Source organism: Notothenia rossii (assembly GCF_949606895.1).
Source record: "Notothenia rossii genome assembly, chromosome: 4".
NCBI lineage: Eukaryota > Metazoa > Chordata > Actinopteri > Perciformes > Nototheniidae > Notothenia > Notothenia rossii.
Genome location: NC_136902.1, coordinates 72,524,373 through 72,537,476, shown reverse-complemented (window position 1 = coordinate 72,537,476; position 13,104 = coordinate 72,524,373). Strand labels below are relative to the sequence as shown.

Sequence of the window (13,104 nt, the reverse complement as noted above, 5' to 3'; positions counted from 1 at the left end):
TTGAGCGTGTGTAAACAAAGATTATTATTGACATCCTTCCTTAGCAACCGTTGAAACGGCGTTCATGGGTCTGTGAGCAATACTCTGATTATTAAGGGGACGGGGAGTTCTACAAAAACTTAACAAAGAAAAGCGTTTGCCTGAATTTAATAATAGTTTCTAGAATACTAGCTTTTTAATCCTGATTAAATAAACAAGACATTTCATTAGCTAACATTAGAGGCTCTTTTTGTGGGAAGTATTTTCCTCCTATTTCCACTCTTTATGCTAAACTAAGCTAACCAGCTTTTGGCAGTAGGTTTACATCGAACATAGTTTGAGAGAGGTATTGATGTCTTATCTTACCAAATATTTCTATATTTTCCTTTACCACACTTGACATCAGCTGTGTTTATTTGCTTTAAAAGAAGTATGAATGTGTTTGACTCATTTATTGTGCATCTCTGTTTTGAGCATTCCAGCTTTGAAAGGAGTCCTTTCACTTTGACATTATTCTACTGCTCTTTGAGAAACATCCTCTTCACAATGCATGAATGTTGCCGCACATTTTCCCTCCATCCCCCCATAATGTACTTTCTCTCTGCCCTCATCTCCATCAATTTGCAACAAAATGGAATAAATTCCTCTTCGACGACCCTGCAGGGTCTTCGCTGGCGGTTGAGCTCGACCAATCACATGAGGTGTCTCGGGGTGAAACTACTCTCATTATCCTTCTCCCACTTGTGTTCAGGTGTGCTCTCCAACATCCAATTTATCTCCGGCCGTTCCCCAATTCATTTCCTGCAGAAAATGGATTCCTCTACTCTCACGGTGAACGCCGGGATTACAGAAAATTACAAATGCTGAAATCAATTACTGAATAGAGCTGTGTAATTGGAAATGCAGACCGCCCGGGCCCGTCATCTTTACATCTATTGTTGTCATTATCACTCTGGGGAGAAGCAAGATTGAAGAGATAGCCCACTGTGCGGTATCGACTGCTGCTCTTTGGTATTTCACGCCCATAGTCAATCACAGTATTGATTAAAAACAGCTGCTTCAACGTTGTCTTTATCTTGTGAGAAGAGTTGCTTCACGAAAAGGTGACACTTGTTTCCCCACACAACAGACTGTATGAGCCAACCTCTCCCACTGTGCTTTAGATCAGGGGTTCCCAAAGTGGGGTTCCTGAGACCCCGAGTGGGGGTTGCGAGATGATTACAAAATAAAAATGGAAAATTAAAAAAATTAAAAATTGATTAATTTTTTTATAATTTCTTTTTTTTTAAATTATTATTAATAATAACGTTTGCATAGACATTATCAGTGGCGGACTAGCCATCTGTATAATTTGACAATCCACTAGCGCAATGTTTCTCAAACCTTTTCATACCAAGGACCACTTAACCAATAAAAAACACTCATGGACCACCTAACTCCACAAATATCCAAAAACAATAGGCCTGCTTACCCATTCCAACAGTATATAACAAATTACAGCCTAATAATGACAGCTTAACCTTCTCTATATCGCCTCGTTCACACATTAAATCAACAATACAAATACAGATTGCATTTAGTTCAAATGCGATATAAAATCCTCTCAGGTTTTACACCTCTTATTATGAAATGTAGACAATCTTTATTATGTAGTATTATTTTAAACACGAGTTTAGTCCGAGCCAACAGACTCACAGATTGTTGGCTACTGAGAGATATGCAAAATACACCGCATGTAGTACGACACAAACCTCCGCTGTGGATTTTCAAAACAAAATACAATAAAACTATGGTCGCAGGCCCAAGTTTAACTCTGAGGCCTGCATGGTCTGTCTACAAAACAAAAATAAAAAAACGTTTATGCAGCCCCAAGAACAGCCTCTGATCATCAACAGACTTCATGCAATGCTTCATCAGATGCATATTAGATAATAATCTCTATCTCACTCCTAACACATCTAAATCTACTTTCAGCATGGATAAATGTTCATAAAATACATCCATTGTTTGTTCTATATGCTTCTTGAAATCCTAAAAAACACATCGTTTTTCTAGAACAGATTACAAATCGCCTGAAAATGGTACAAACAATCCGGCGGCAGACACGTCTCTGGGCGGGCATTTGATTTACCAGGGCGGGCCCACCCGTCGTGAATTGTTTTTACGGAAACAGAGGGGTTTTAGGTTGCCATAAGGCTGTTGACGGTCTTATTATAGGCTGCATCCATTGGTTGGTTTTGTGGCACATTTGTAACACTGTGCCAACTTGGGCAAGCATGCAGGCAAATTTGAGGAGCGCACACAGGGTGGAGTGAGGTTGAGCGATGGAGAGAAAGGGAGAGAGAGAGATTGAGCGAGGCAGTCAGATAGCGTGTGCAGCGGTCTGCTTGCGCCCAGAGCCGGAGTTTGTGAGAGAGCTGGCTTGAGTCAATTTCTCTTCAAAATATAATTGATTGCCAGCCTCCCTTGTCCCTGGCAAATGAGTTACGTTGGTAACGTAACTGATTTGTTACCAACGTATCAGTTACGTTGGTAACGTAACTGATTTGTTACCAACGTATCAGTAACGTAACTGATTTCTTCTAATGTGCGTGCCTGCCTGCATCTGGCGCTGAGTTGCCATATTCCTTTCATGAACCAATTCCTGATATCCATTGTTGCAGATAAATATAAATGATAATAGCCAAACTAACCTAGCAAGAGTAAACTGACAGGCTGCTGTGCCGTATCTCACTCAAAAACCCACACGACTCAACCCAGCGAAAAACCAGTCTCGCGCGCAGCCTTTCATTCAGAATTTCATAGCAAAATCAAAAAATTATATTAAACTAATCTTTCAACATAGTTTATCTGGCTGTAAGGCTTTTTTTGAACTCTCTTACTGCCATATTTTCTCTCTGTTATGGGTTCTTTATCACTGCTTCAATTGGACAGTTTCATGATCTATATTTGTAGCGCTAACAGAATTTACAAACTCTCCTCTGGGACTTTTATTAAGGTTTCCAAGTGCTGCTGGCATCCAAATAATCCTCCTCCTTCTCTTTGTGTCTGTTCCCTACAAAAATAAGCCAAATAAGGTTGTCAAATTATAACTAGAACTAACGATGGCGGCAAGACTGAAATGGTATGTGAAAGTAGCATGTTAATATTAACAACTGGCCTTGTGCCTTGTTGGATGGAAATGCAGGATTTACACATATTGAAACGGGAGTAGTGCTGTAGCTCTTGCCGATTATAGTGAATAATTAAAGGCCGTATAATTTGAAGCCTAGAGAAGCCCTGATTCAGTCATTCATTGCAGCTAAAGCAGATGTTCATATTTGCTTTATGTGATTGAAACCTGCACTGATATGCAACACTGTGCTGATATGATTACAGACATGTTCTATTAGCCCCCATTGTATTTATTAATGCGATTTTCCCCAAATAAAATTTCAATTAAAATATTTTTGTAAAATCAATGAATGACCCATCAGTTATCAAAAAGGTGTACCTAATTAAACACATTTATTTATTTTTTAGCTGTTGGTTGTTTATGTATATGTTGTGATGGAAATAATCAATTTAAATAACATTTCTGTGCAGCTCACATGTCTGTTGCCTCCTGTTGAGTTGCTGCTGTCTTGTATGTGATCCATTCAAACACAATCAGAGTTGTTGGTCCTGCTCGGCCTCTGAAGCCCACCATGATGGAAAGACCTCTGCCTAATGCTGCTGCTGCTGAAGGATGTGTTCACTTTTAGCGTTGACCATGCCTTGGAAACCTCTCATATGGACCCAAGTTTAAAATATTTATTAATTAATAGTATGTGAACTGAAGTGCATCATTTGGTCCTATCGCTTGCAGTGCATCTCTGCTGTGGTCAGACTGATGTCTCTCTGGGTAATGGCATTCCTTGTGGACCACTCAGCATGTCCTTCAGAAAGAGTGGGCACTAGCTAAATGAAGCTCATCAATAATATGCCTGCTGCTCTGTAGAAACAGACATTGAAAATGAATGACAGGAGGCTTTTTGACATCTGAAAAAAAAAACTCTCGGGAAATGGCAATGTAGAACGAATGCTAAGAGGCACTTGGCAGAGAAAATGCTGCAGTGTGTTTATGTGAAGATATCTCAGAAAGTAGTTTTAAAAGAAAATAGAAACATGTTTTTCTTAGAATTTTAATACGACTGTCTTGGGGAAAGAAAACATTAGAGACAGATTACAGATCATCTGTATCCTACTTAATCACCCCTAAACTTATTTTCTTTTTTATATTGTAATACGACACGTAATACATTATGGCATTGTTAAAAAAAACACATTGTTGCACTGATCTCTCTGTTTCTGAAAATGTCAACATTACTGCTGCGTTATGTGAGATGACCACACCCAACAGTGATGTTTCACTGCAGTATACAGTAGGTAAGAGTCATGGTTAATTACCATACACACCTAACCCCATACAGTCATATATGTCATAGTCATGTGATAAAATGATGTGAGATTAGTACAACAGAAAGAAAATAAATTCATGATTTTAAACAATCATAATCTTTTATCGCTTGTTTCAGCTTCTAAAACGTCATAAATTGCTACATTTTCTCTTATATCTTTTGGACTGTTAAAAACAGACAACTTTAAGAGGTCATTTTAAATGCGTCACATCAACCACTTCACGTAGCATTGCATTATCTGAAGCGTGTGAATTTGCTCTGGACCACACACAGAAAAAGTAGTCCTAGTTTTTGTGAAGAGCTAAATCTGGCAGCTAGGATACATTTTAATATGCTACTGGTAAACAAATAAGAAAATGGTGGCTGTTATTTAGAGTCATATTTATTTGGTTGGTTTGTGCTTTTTGGTTATTTTCCAAATGTGCAATGTTTTACTTCTTCAATTATAGCTTAACTGTGAATATTACTAGTATTTAGTTTCTTTCACAAGCAACATGAAACACAATCCTGCATAAGGTTTAGTATTTTCCAACTGATCTACTGGTGGCGGTAATGTGCCAGAAGACGCAGCAAAGCACCAGCAGAAGCGGGGGAAAAATAAGACTGCTATCACATCAACATTGATGTACACAATGCTGGATTTAAAATACATAAAACTCGGCTTTACATATCTTTTACACAATATGTGATAAGGTGACATCAAGCATGAATCACTGCATCTTTTACTTTTTTTGTGATAATATTTTTTTAAGTCCTGATAAACAGGTGTAATGCGATTTACTGCAGTATTCATTTTTTAAAGTGCACAGTAATTATGGATTTTGGAACGGGACATGCAGCAAAGTAAAAATGTCAACCAACAAAAGACAGCAGATTTAGGACCTTCAGCTTCTGACATCCCTCTTTTAGAGCAAAAAACCAATGCTCTGATATTTTTGGCAAAAGCAGTGGGATGAAAAATAATCTTCAAAGCATCTATCATAGAGCTACCAGTTCCCCTAGAGGCGGCATATATATATATATATTTTTTTTTAAACAGCATCAAAAAGCACTACAATAACATAGTGTGTTCACAGGATGGAACAGTCAACCCTGTGGTACACAGGACCTAACCTTTGACTTCTAGATATTCACCTTTAAAAAAGGCAGGTATAATAACATCTTTAAATATTCAGTTAAAGAATGCTTTTTGTTCCTCACCGTCATTATATTCCAATCAAATAATTTGTCAATATTTTTTCTGTACACGTTTCTTAAATGCTACCATACATTGAGAGAATGCTGCTGCCCTTCACACTAAAGATTACTGCAGGACTGGGACAACGCCACCACACATGACATCATTACGCCAGGAAAAGGACTTCAGTCACTTCACTTTCAGAGCTGCAGAGCTCAGAGAACAGCTTCACCGAGGGCTCATCCTACAGTGGAACTAAAAAGAAGGACCAGGAGATAGACAGCACCGATATCCACGCTGACATTGTTGTGGTCCTGATCAAGAGTCACATTGTTCCTGCCCAAAGACTACATCGAGGTGACTGGTTGGAACAGCCTCAACCATCAGTGTTTGGTTAAAAACTCCCTCAATCCCAAGGCTACCAGAATTCTTTAAATAAGCCTTAAACAGATGTACGCTTACACACGTCTCACTTAGCCGGTCCTGAACACACATGAAGCTGCAGATCAGGAGGGCCAAAGGGCTCAACTTCACTTCCTCCTCGTTCTCCACACTGTGGATCTCACAGGCCCCAGTACGGAGCCAGGCTCCTGCGGTCCCTCTCATAAACATCAGGTATGACCCCGTAGGGCGTCTGCACCATCTTTACGGAGTTTCTGCCAAACAGCTTCCTCTCATAGTCGATGAGTTGGCGCCAGAAGCCGCCGTTGGGCCTTATGACGGGGCGGCGGGCTTTGACCCAGGCGTGGGCCTCGGCCAGAGAGACACGGTGATACTTCATGAGGTACGCTAGACACAGAGAGGCGGAGCGGCTCACCCCCGCCGCACAGTGCACCAGCACCGCGCCTCGCTTTCGTCCCACGCTGTGGATCTTATCAGCCACGCTGTCGAAGTACAACGAGAGGGGGGAGTGGGGCATATCGGCCAGAGGGACCTTTACATACTCCATGTGAGGCCAGTTGAAGTTGGGGAGCTCGATGGTGGCGTTGACCACACAGGTGATGCCTTTGGACAGCAGCAGGCTGCGGTTGGACGCCACGTTCCCTCTGCTGAGGAAGAGGTTGGGGGTGATCTGGGCGATGCTCCCCAACAGGCTGCCGTTCTCAGACAGTAGCCGCGGCACCAGAGTGGGCACCATGGAGCTACGATGGTGGTGGTGGTGGTGGAAGAAGCCTTGGCTGCGGGAACCCATTGTGAAATCAAGAAGGCTTCGAGAAGGACGGAGAAAAACCTTTTTTTAGCAGTGCAGCAAGCCAGATCCTGTAACACACAAACAGATTTCACTTTCAATCTAAATAAAACATTGTTCTGCTTCTCTGTAGACCGAGCACTTGAAACACTTCACAAGGAAGAGTAACAACATCACTGTTTGGAAGCAAAACAAGTGCTGAAACAATAGTTCTCCAATCCTTTTATTTGGAAGGCATTGTGTTGAGGCAGTTACTCGTCAGCCTTTAAACTTAAAAACCCCAGGCGTTCAAAAGAGTTAAAGATTAGACACAAAAGTTGACTAATTCAAAAACATTCGGCTGGGACCCGCTGTTCCAGTCTTTCATCAGAGCGTTTCATGAATCCACAGATGGAGGAACATTTTTTTTGAACTCAGCTAGAGAGACTCGGCCATGTGAGCGCAGACCCCCCATGGGCATGCACTCACCTCATCTCATGTTCATCCATCCACAGCCCTCACATACAGATTACATCTCTCTCCTGTCTGTGCTTTTCAAGTCGTTTTGGATGGAAATAAACAGCAGGTTGGAAAGTAATTATTCACGATATTATCACACCAAAGTGTGCTGATAGAACACATCATTATAAGCACTTTGCTAAAGTATATGTATCTAATTCAATTTTTCTATATCCAAATAGGCATACCTTCAGTTAAAGATGCAACAGATGCAACATGAAGACGAGAGATCTTGAATAAAAAGATATTATGTGCATCGTCACCTGACATTTCTAGCTTTTTTTCTGATAGAAACAGCCTCCTGTGTAAACACTTAGTTATCAGCACAGCGACCACAGCTCCGGGCGATACTTCTAACACTGTTGCTCGCTCGTGTCATACGTCATTCACACCTCACGCACCAGTCTGGCCGGCAGGTCTTTCATTTTCTGTTACATTCTAGCAAACAAGACGCTTTGAACTGGAACTCAACCTGCTGAAAAACAACCACCTGATCCCCTGCTGCCACCTGCAAACACACAGCCGAGATAGTAATTGCCCCTCCCCATGTGTCTACAAATATCATTTTTGAGTACCTTTTTAATTAAAATGGTCACAAGTAGATATGGCTTTGTTTTAACGGGTCGAAAGACAAAAAGGTCGGGGACAACATGCTTTTAATGCAATGCCGTAAAAACATAAAAAACATGTTGGTTTGTTTCACCCTTTCGATGGTTTTCCATGGTGTGGAGCTTCCTTGCTTCATTGTCACCTTCCTTCCTCTGCACTCTCCTCTATTGATCCCAGCTTTGTCACCTCACCATGTTCTTCATCTCTTTCTAACCACAACAAAAAGGATCAAGGCTGAAACATCACCCTCATCCCTCCTTATTCAGAAACAGTTTCTCTGGCTTGCTTTCTGTTTTCAATCCCCCTGCACTTTGCCTCTGAATTGGTTGGCACGATCCACCTTCCTATGCACTGTCGTCACTGGTTACGAGACAAAAATTACAGTGATCCAGACTCGGAGAGACGAGTGTTACCACAAACCACATCAGAACTGATTTTTCTTTCTTATGTGACAGTAAATAAAGTACTCTTGATTATTTTCCTTTTTTTTAACGAAGGATAACAGAGCATTTAAAGACATCAACAGGTTTGAATGTTAGGAAACCTAATGATTAATGGATTTATCTAGAAAGAGGTGACTTTTTGAAGAAAAGGGTGCATTTAGAAGTTTATATATTTCTGCAAATTCACTTACAACAACATATACAGCTGTGTTGCTGTTCTTTCCCTTTGAAAACTCCTATCATCTTGGTTGTTTTTACAAACTTCAAAGGAAAAGAGAAATCAATAAGAACATGCAGAGGGATCTGAATCTGGATCAGAGTCTGGTACCGGTCTACCATAATTGTGACATTTAGCTTAAACAAAAAAAACTCCACATAGATGTCCTGCTTGCTAGACCCCTTCTGTTTCAGTGAGATGATGCACAGTCGATGCAATGAATGCTTCATAAAGATAGATAACATAAACCATGGGCTGACATTCAGTACAAACTCTGTTGCTACAGCAACCCACTGACCACAGTAAGACTGTCAACAGATAGATGAGGAAGATAGGAGAACCACATAATCCCCGGCCCTCTCCCAAATGCTGATGCACCACAGAGGTGAGATTTCCTCAACATGGTTGTTATTTATACCACAGGCAGGGCAGGAGAGCGGCTGCAGGGAGCGGGGGAGGGAGGATTATGCAGGGAGGAATCTACTGTAATGTTGGAGAAAGGGATGAGGAATAAAAAAAAATTAAAAACACGAGAGACAACAGAGATAAATCCCCCCCATGTGCATGTTTCTTCTCTAAATATTACAAAACAACTGCCCACTCAATCATGCTGTCAACAGGTGGCCCCTCCTCGCAAATATGCTTTCACACATCTCCGTCTGAGAGAGGCCTCTGCGGTCCGGTTACACCACCACTAACACAAATAGGAAACGCGACCCACCTGCAGGAAAATTAGAACGAAAAGACCTGAAGGCAACCCTCACCTCACGGTGAAACATCAACCGGACCTTAGCTGAACTGGACTTCTCAAACCAAAACCGAATATTTGTATTTAGTGTTAGTGATCTCTTAAAAGGGAGCCTCGGTAATTATGAGAAGAAAATGAGCAACATGACACAGCAAAAATGACAAAACAAGTCGACTGCAAGGGGTTCAACAGAGGGCAGGCTCAAAATTAGTTCAGGGAAAAATTCCTCTGGTCACCGGGACAGGGTTTGGCTTTGGCACCTCTCTGCAAACAGCAGCGACTGCACAATGTTACCCCTCAGGCACAAACATGAGAGTCTGACACACAGGGCCATGTGTTGTGTAGTGAGAGATGGTGAGTGCACAAATGTACAGTAAAGCACACCAAACAGTGTGGCTGCTGCACATACAAATGATTACTCTTCTGTTTGTTTTTTTCCAGGAATATTACCATGCACACAGACATTTATTCTGTGTGAGCCAGTATCATTGCAGCCGACAGATGAAGCGGATGAATGGAGTGACTCCACTTTAAACAATGACACAATGTTCAATACCTTTTTAAAGACTTGTTACCTATAATTGGTGCTACTGGAAATTAATATAACAGAACTGAAACCACTTTGGTTCAATTTTAAAATTAATAAAATATTTTGTATTATTTATAATATATATATAATAATATAATAATTTAAGCAAAAAAGGCACAAAAATGTAAACGCTCTAGATTCTTCAATGCTTTTTTGACATATTTGATATGAAATTGAATATCTTTGAGATGTTTACTGATGGTCAGATAAAATAAACACTGTTGAAGACAATTGGACCATAAAGTGTATGTATGGAAGGACATTGTGATCCAGTGTGTCTCAAGGTGTCAGTTGAATCTCACTGATGTCCTTGAAGATAATACAAATTAGTATTTATTCAGCTTGTATGCATAACGTTAATGGATCATAGCAGGTCTAAAATAAGTCTGAGAGGCTCCATAACACCACCTTTATATGTCCATGTTCTGGCTATGACAAAGGCCAAAATGGTGCCTGCAACCGACTAGGTTGCCTAAGGCTTATTTTAAGTATATTACATTGTCGGCAATGCCTTTTGCTACTTAAGTAGTCACCATAAAACCCAGTTTAGAAAAGTGAGGAGTATTCAAAACAGTACATAGTAATACAATTGTTTTTCCAGATACTGTATTTTAAATTGCAACAAACTCAAATGGTCATTGAGCATACATTCACAAATGTACACAGAAATGTTTTGGCGGCTGTGTCTACTAGAATGCAAGATTAGCTTTCGGCACACACATGATAGGCTACCCGTAGGCTTACGCCTGGCACACATGATAGGCTACCCGTAGGCTTACGCCTGGCGGAGATAACTATGACAGACCTGTTTACAAGACATTATGTATCTTCCTCAGGAAAATAAATGCAGTTGTTGTTTTACAAACTAAACAAATATTTATAAATGTATTGATATAATATATTAGCTTTAAACTTCACGAGTTTGATCAGTTATGATGAGCTGTTGCACGCGCTGCTTGTCCTCGTGCGCGTGCGTTAACAAGTTCAGGTTTCGTATAGATCATTATTGAGTAAATTATGTAGTCTTAGTTTGAACAACACGATGTTATTTGAGGTAAAAATGACAGAAATAAACTGCCTCCATCAGAAATAAAACTGAATTTACCAGTGGACACTCAGTCGTGCGGTGATGGAGGTTTTTTCAAAGCGTGTTCTCCGCCAGCATCAATCCAGAGGACTGCTCTCACACTCCGGACATTCACCTGCAGTCAGTCCGCTCTCACAGACATCCAGCGGGATGGCGACAAGCCAGGGGGCGGGAAACTAACCGCAACAGTAGCGACACAAAATAACATAACGTGAAAGTCAAAAGAAATACGAGCCATCAGTTCATCCTCCTGCTTCTACAGGAGCGGCGTACACACAGGGAGCCTCGGTATGAGGAGTGATCCGTGCCACGCAGAGGAGGAATAGGAGGAGGAGAGAGTGTAGCTTATTTTCTATTGGAGGATGCACGTTTTAAGCCTGTAAAGAAGACTTTATGAGCATTGCAAAAAAAAGTTCATGCAGTGTTTAGTCAAGGTCAGTGTTTAGGCAAGGCCAGTGTTTCACTATACATCTTTTGTGTGAAGATTCTCAACATTGAAGATTTACTTTCAGGGACCTCCATCTGAAAATCTTGAATTGTTGGATATCATTAAGACCAAGTGCTCCTATGTGCAACCTATGATCAGAGTAGTTCGTCTTATTCACATTTCACCTTTTTAGTGAATTAAAGAGTGGAAAACTATTCCCCACTTTTAAGGGGACCAAATTGAACTACTTCAAGGCCTCCTGGGGACCCCATACCCCTGGTTAAGAAGCTCTCTCAACAAAAGTATTGTTGGAATGCAACTACAGAACAACAGATCTCTTTACCATCTGAAAATCTGAATATTTCTAAAACATATTTCTGATGGTTTTATCTCAAGAGTAAGTGGAGCATTATCTATTAGCACACTACTATTTCAGCAGGGCTGCTAATCACAAACATTTCCCATTCATTTGTTTAACGGTTGTATTTTCGATTTTCCAAAGCTTTTTTTAACTCTTATAGGTCTGTTACTCTGTTGGATAATACCAAATCACCTTTATTCACTATGTTCTTGCTTAAAACAGGTTGAAACACATGAAAACTAGAGAATATATTGCAATGGTATTACACCAGCCACAACATCAATTCAGGCCAGAAACCTAAAGCCCACTTTCTACCCTCTTATTACTCTGACCACATTCATCTTCAAACTTTGCCTTTAAATTCAATATGTCATGACCCCTGATGCTCAGAAATATTACCCGAGGACATGATCTTAGTTTTGTTAATGGTACCGTACGGCCCTGCTTGTCGGTTAGATTCTTCTTCTAGTTGTACATTATTTATTACTATGACGGATAAATCAACCATAGCTGAAACAGAAGTAAGTTTAAAAAAGCTCATTTTTTCAGTGCGGATCTCCAGTAAATAGAAAAATGTTTTTTCGTGGGGCATCACGTGCAATTTAACTTCCTGGCTTCTTTATTTAGTGTTGATACACCAAACCTCACACAAAGACTAATTTGTTATATTTGCTAGTAAAGCTTATTAAATCTAACACCTAGTAGCACACAGACAGCTGTGTCCCACATGTGACCTGATTCAGTACCTTCACGTACAGTATAACTGTTTATTTGAATGCCTGCAGAGCCTGTGTGATCATGTTGCAGGTCTTGAACTCGTAAAACTCAGCAAGCAAACTCAAGAGTTGAAGATGCAATACAAATTGGATCATACCCCGCAGTGGCTCAGGCAATAAGGTCTCAATTTCAGTCGTAATCTAAATGTTTAATGCTCACACAAATGCACACATTACCAATTTAAATGTTAAGGGCCAAAACCAGTATACAGTCTGTTTCTTAGCCTGTTTTTCAAATCTCATTATGCCTTGCCCTGGAGGATAGAGCTCGATATTCTCACATCTATATGCTCACAACTTTGAGAGGCTCAAGACTGCAGCAGGGCAGCTTTTTGTGAATATATCCATGTATAAAACCATAATTAGACATGCCTTCCGAAGTCAATCCTATTTCAGAGGGCTCCTGAGGGTGATATTATGCTAACCATAAACCCATGGCCCTTGCCTCAGTCACTCCTAATTACATAGCAAATTCAATCAACTGGAAACAACCGGCAGAAGAACCAGGTGGTGCAAACTGGTGCCAATGCTTTAGACAAATCTTCAGCGATCATCTTGAAATGTT

General features: G+C 40.5%; 1 protein-coding gene across 1 annotated transcript; it reads right to left on the bottom strand.

The window, feature by feature from the left end:
* Positions 1 to 4,128: 4,128 nt before the first annotated feature.
* On the bottom strand, positions 4,129 to 11,274 carry dusp14 (dual specificity phosphatase 14). Its single transcript, XM_079679197.1, has 2 exons — positions 10,994 to 11,274; positions 4,129 to 6,855 (listed from the first exon to the last, which is right to left on the bottom strand). The coding sequence occupies exon 2, from the start codon at positions 6,785 to 6,787 to the stop codon at positions 6,158 to 6,160; it is 630 nt and encodes a 209-aa protein (XP_079535323.1). The 5' UTR covers positions 6,788 to 6,855; positions 10,994 to 11,274; the 3' UTR covers positions 4,129 to 6,157.
* Between the last annotated feature and the right edge of the window lie 1,830 nt (positions 11,275 to 13,104).

Excerpts from the sequence above, each read along its gene's own strand:
- dusp14 (XM_079679197.1), bottom strand. The coding sequence starts at position 6,787 with ATGGGTTCCCGCAGCCAAGGCTTCTTCCACCACCACCACCACCATCGT.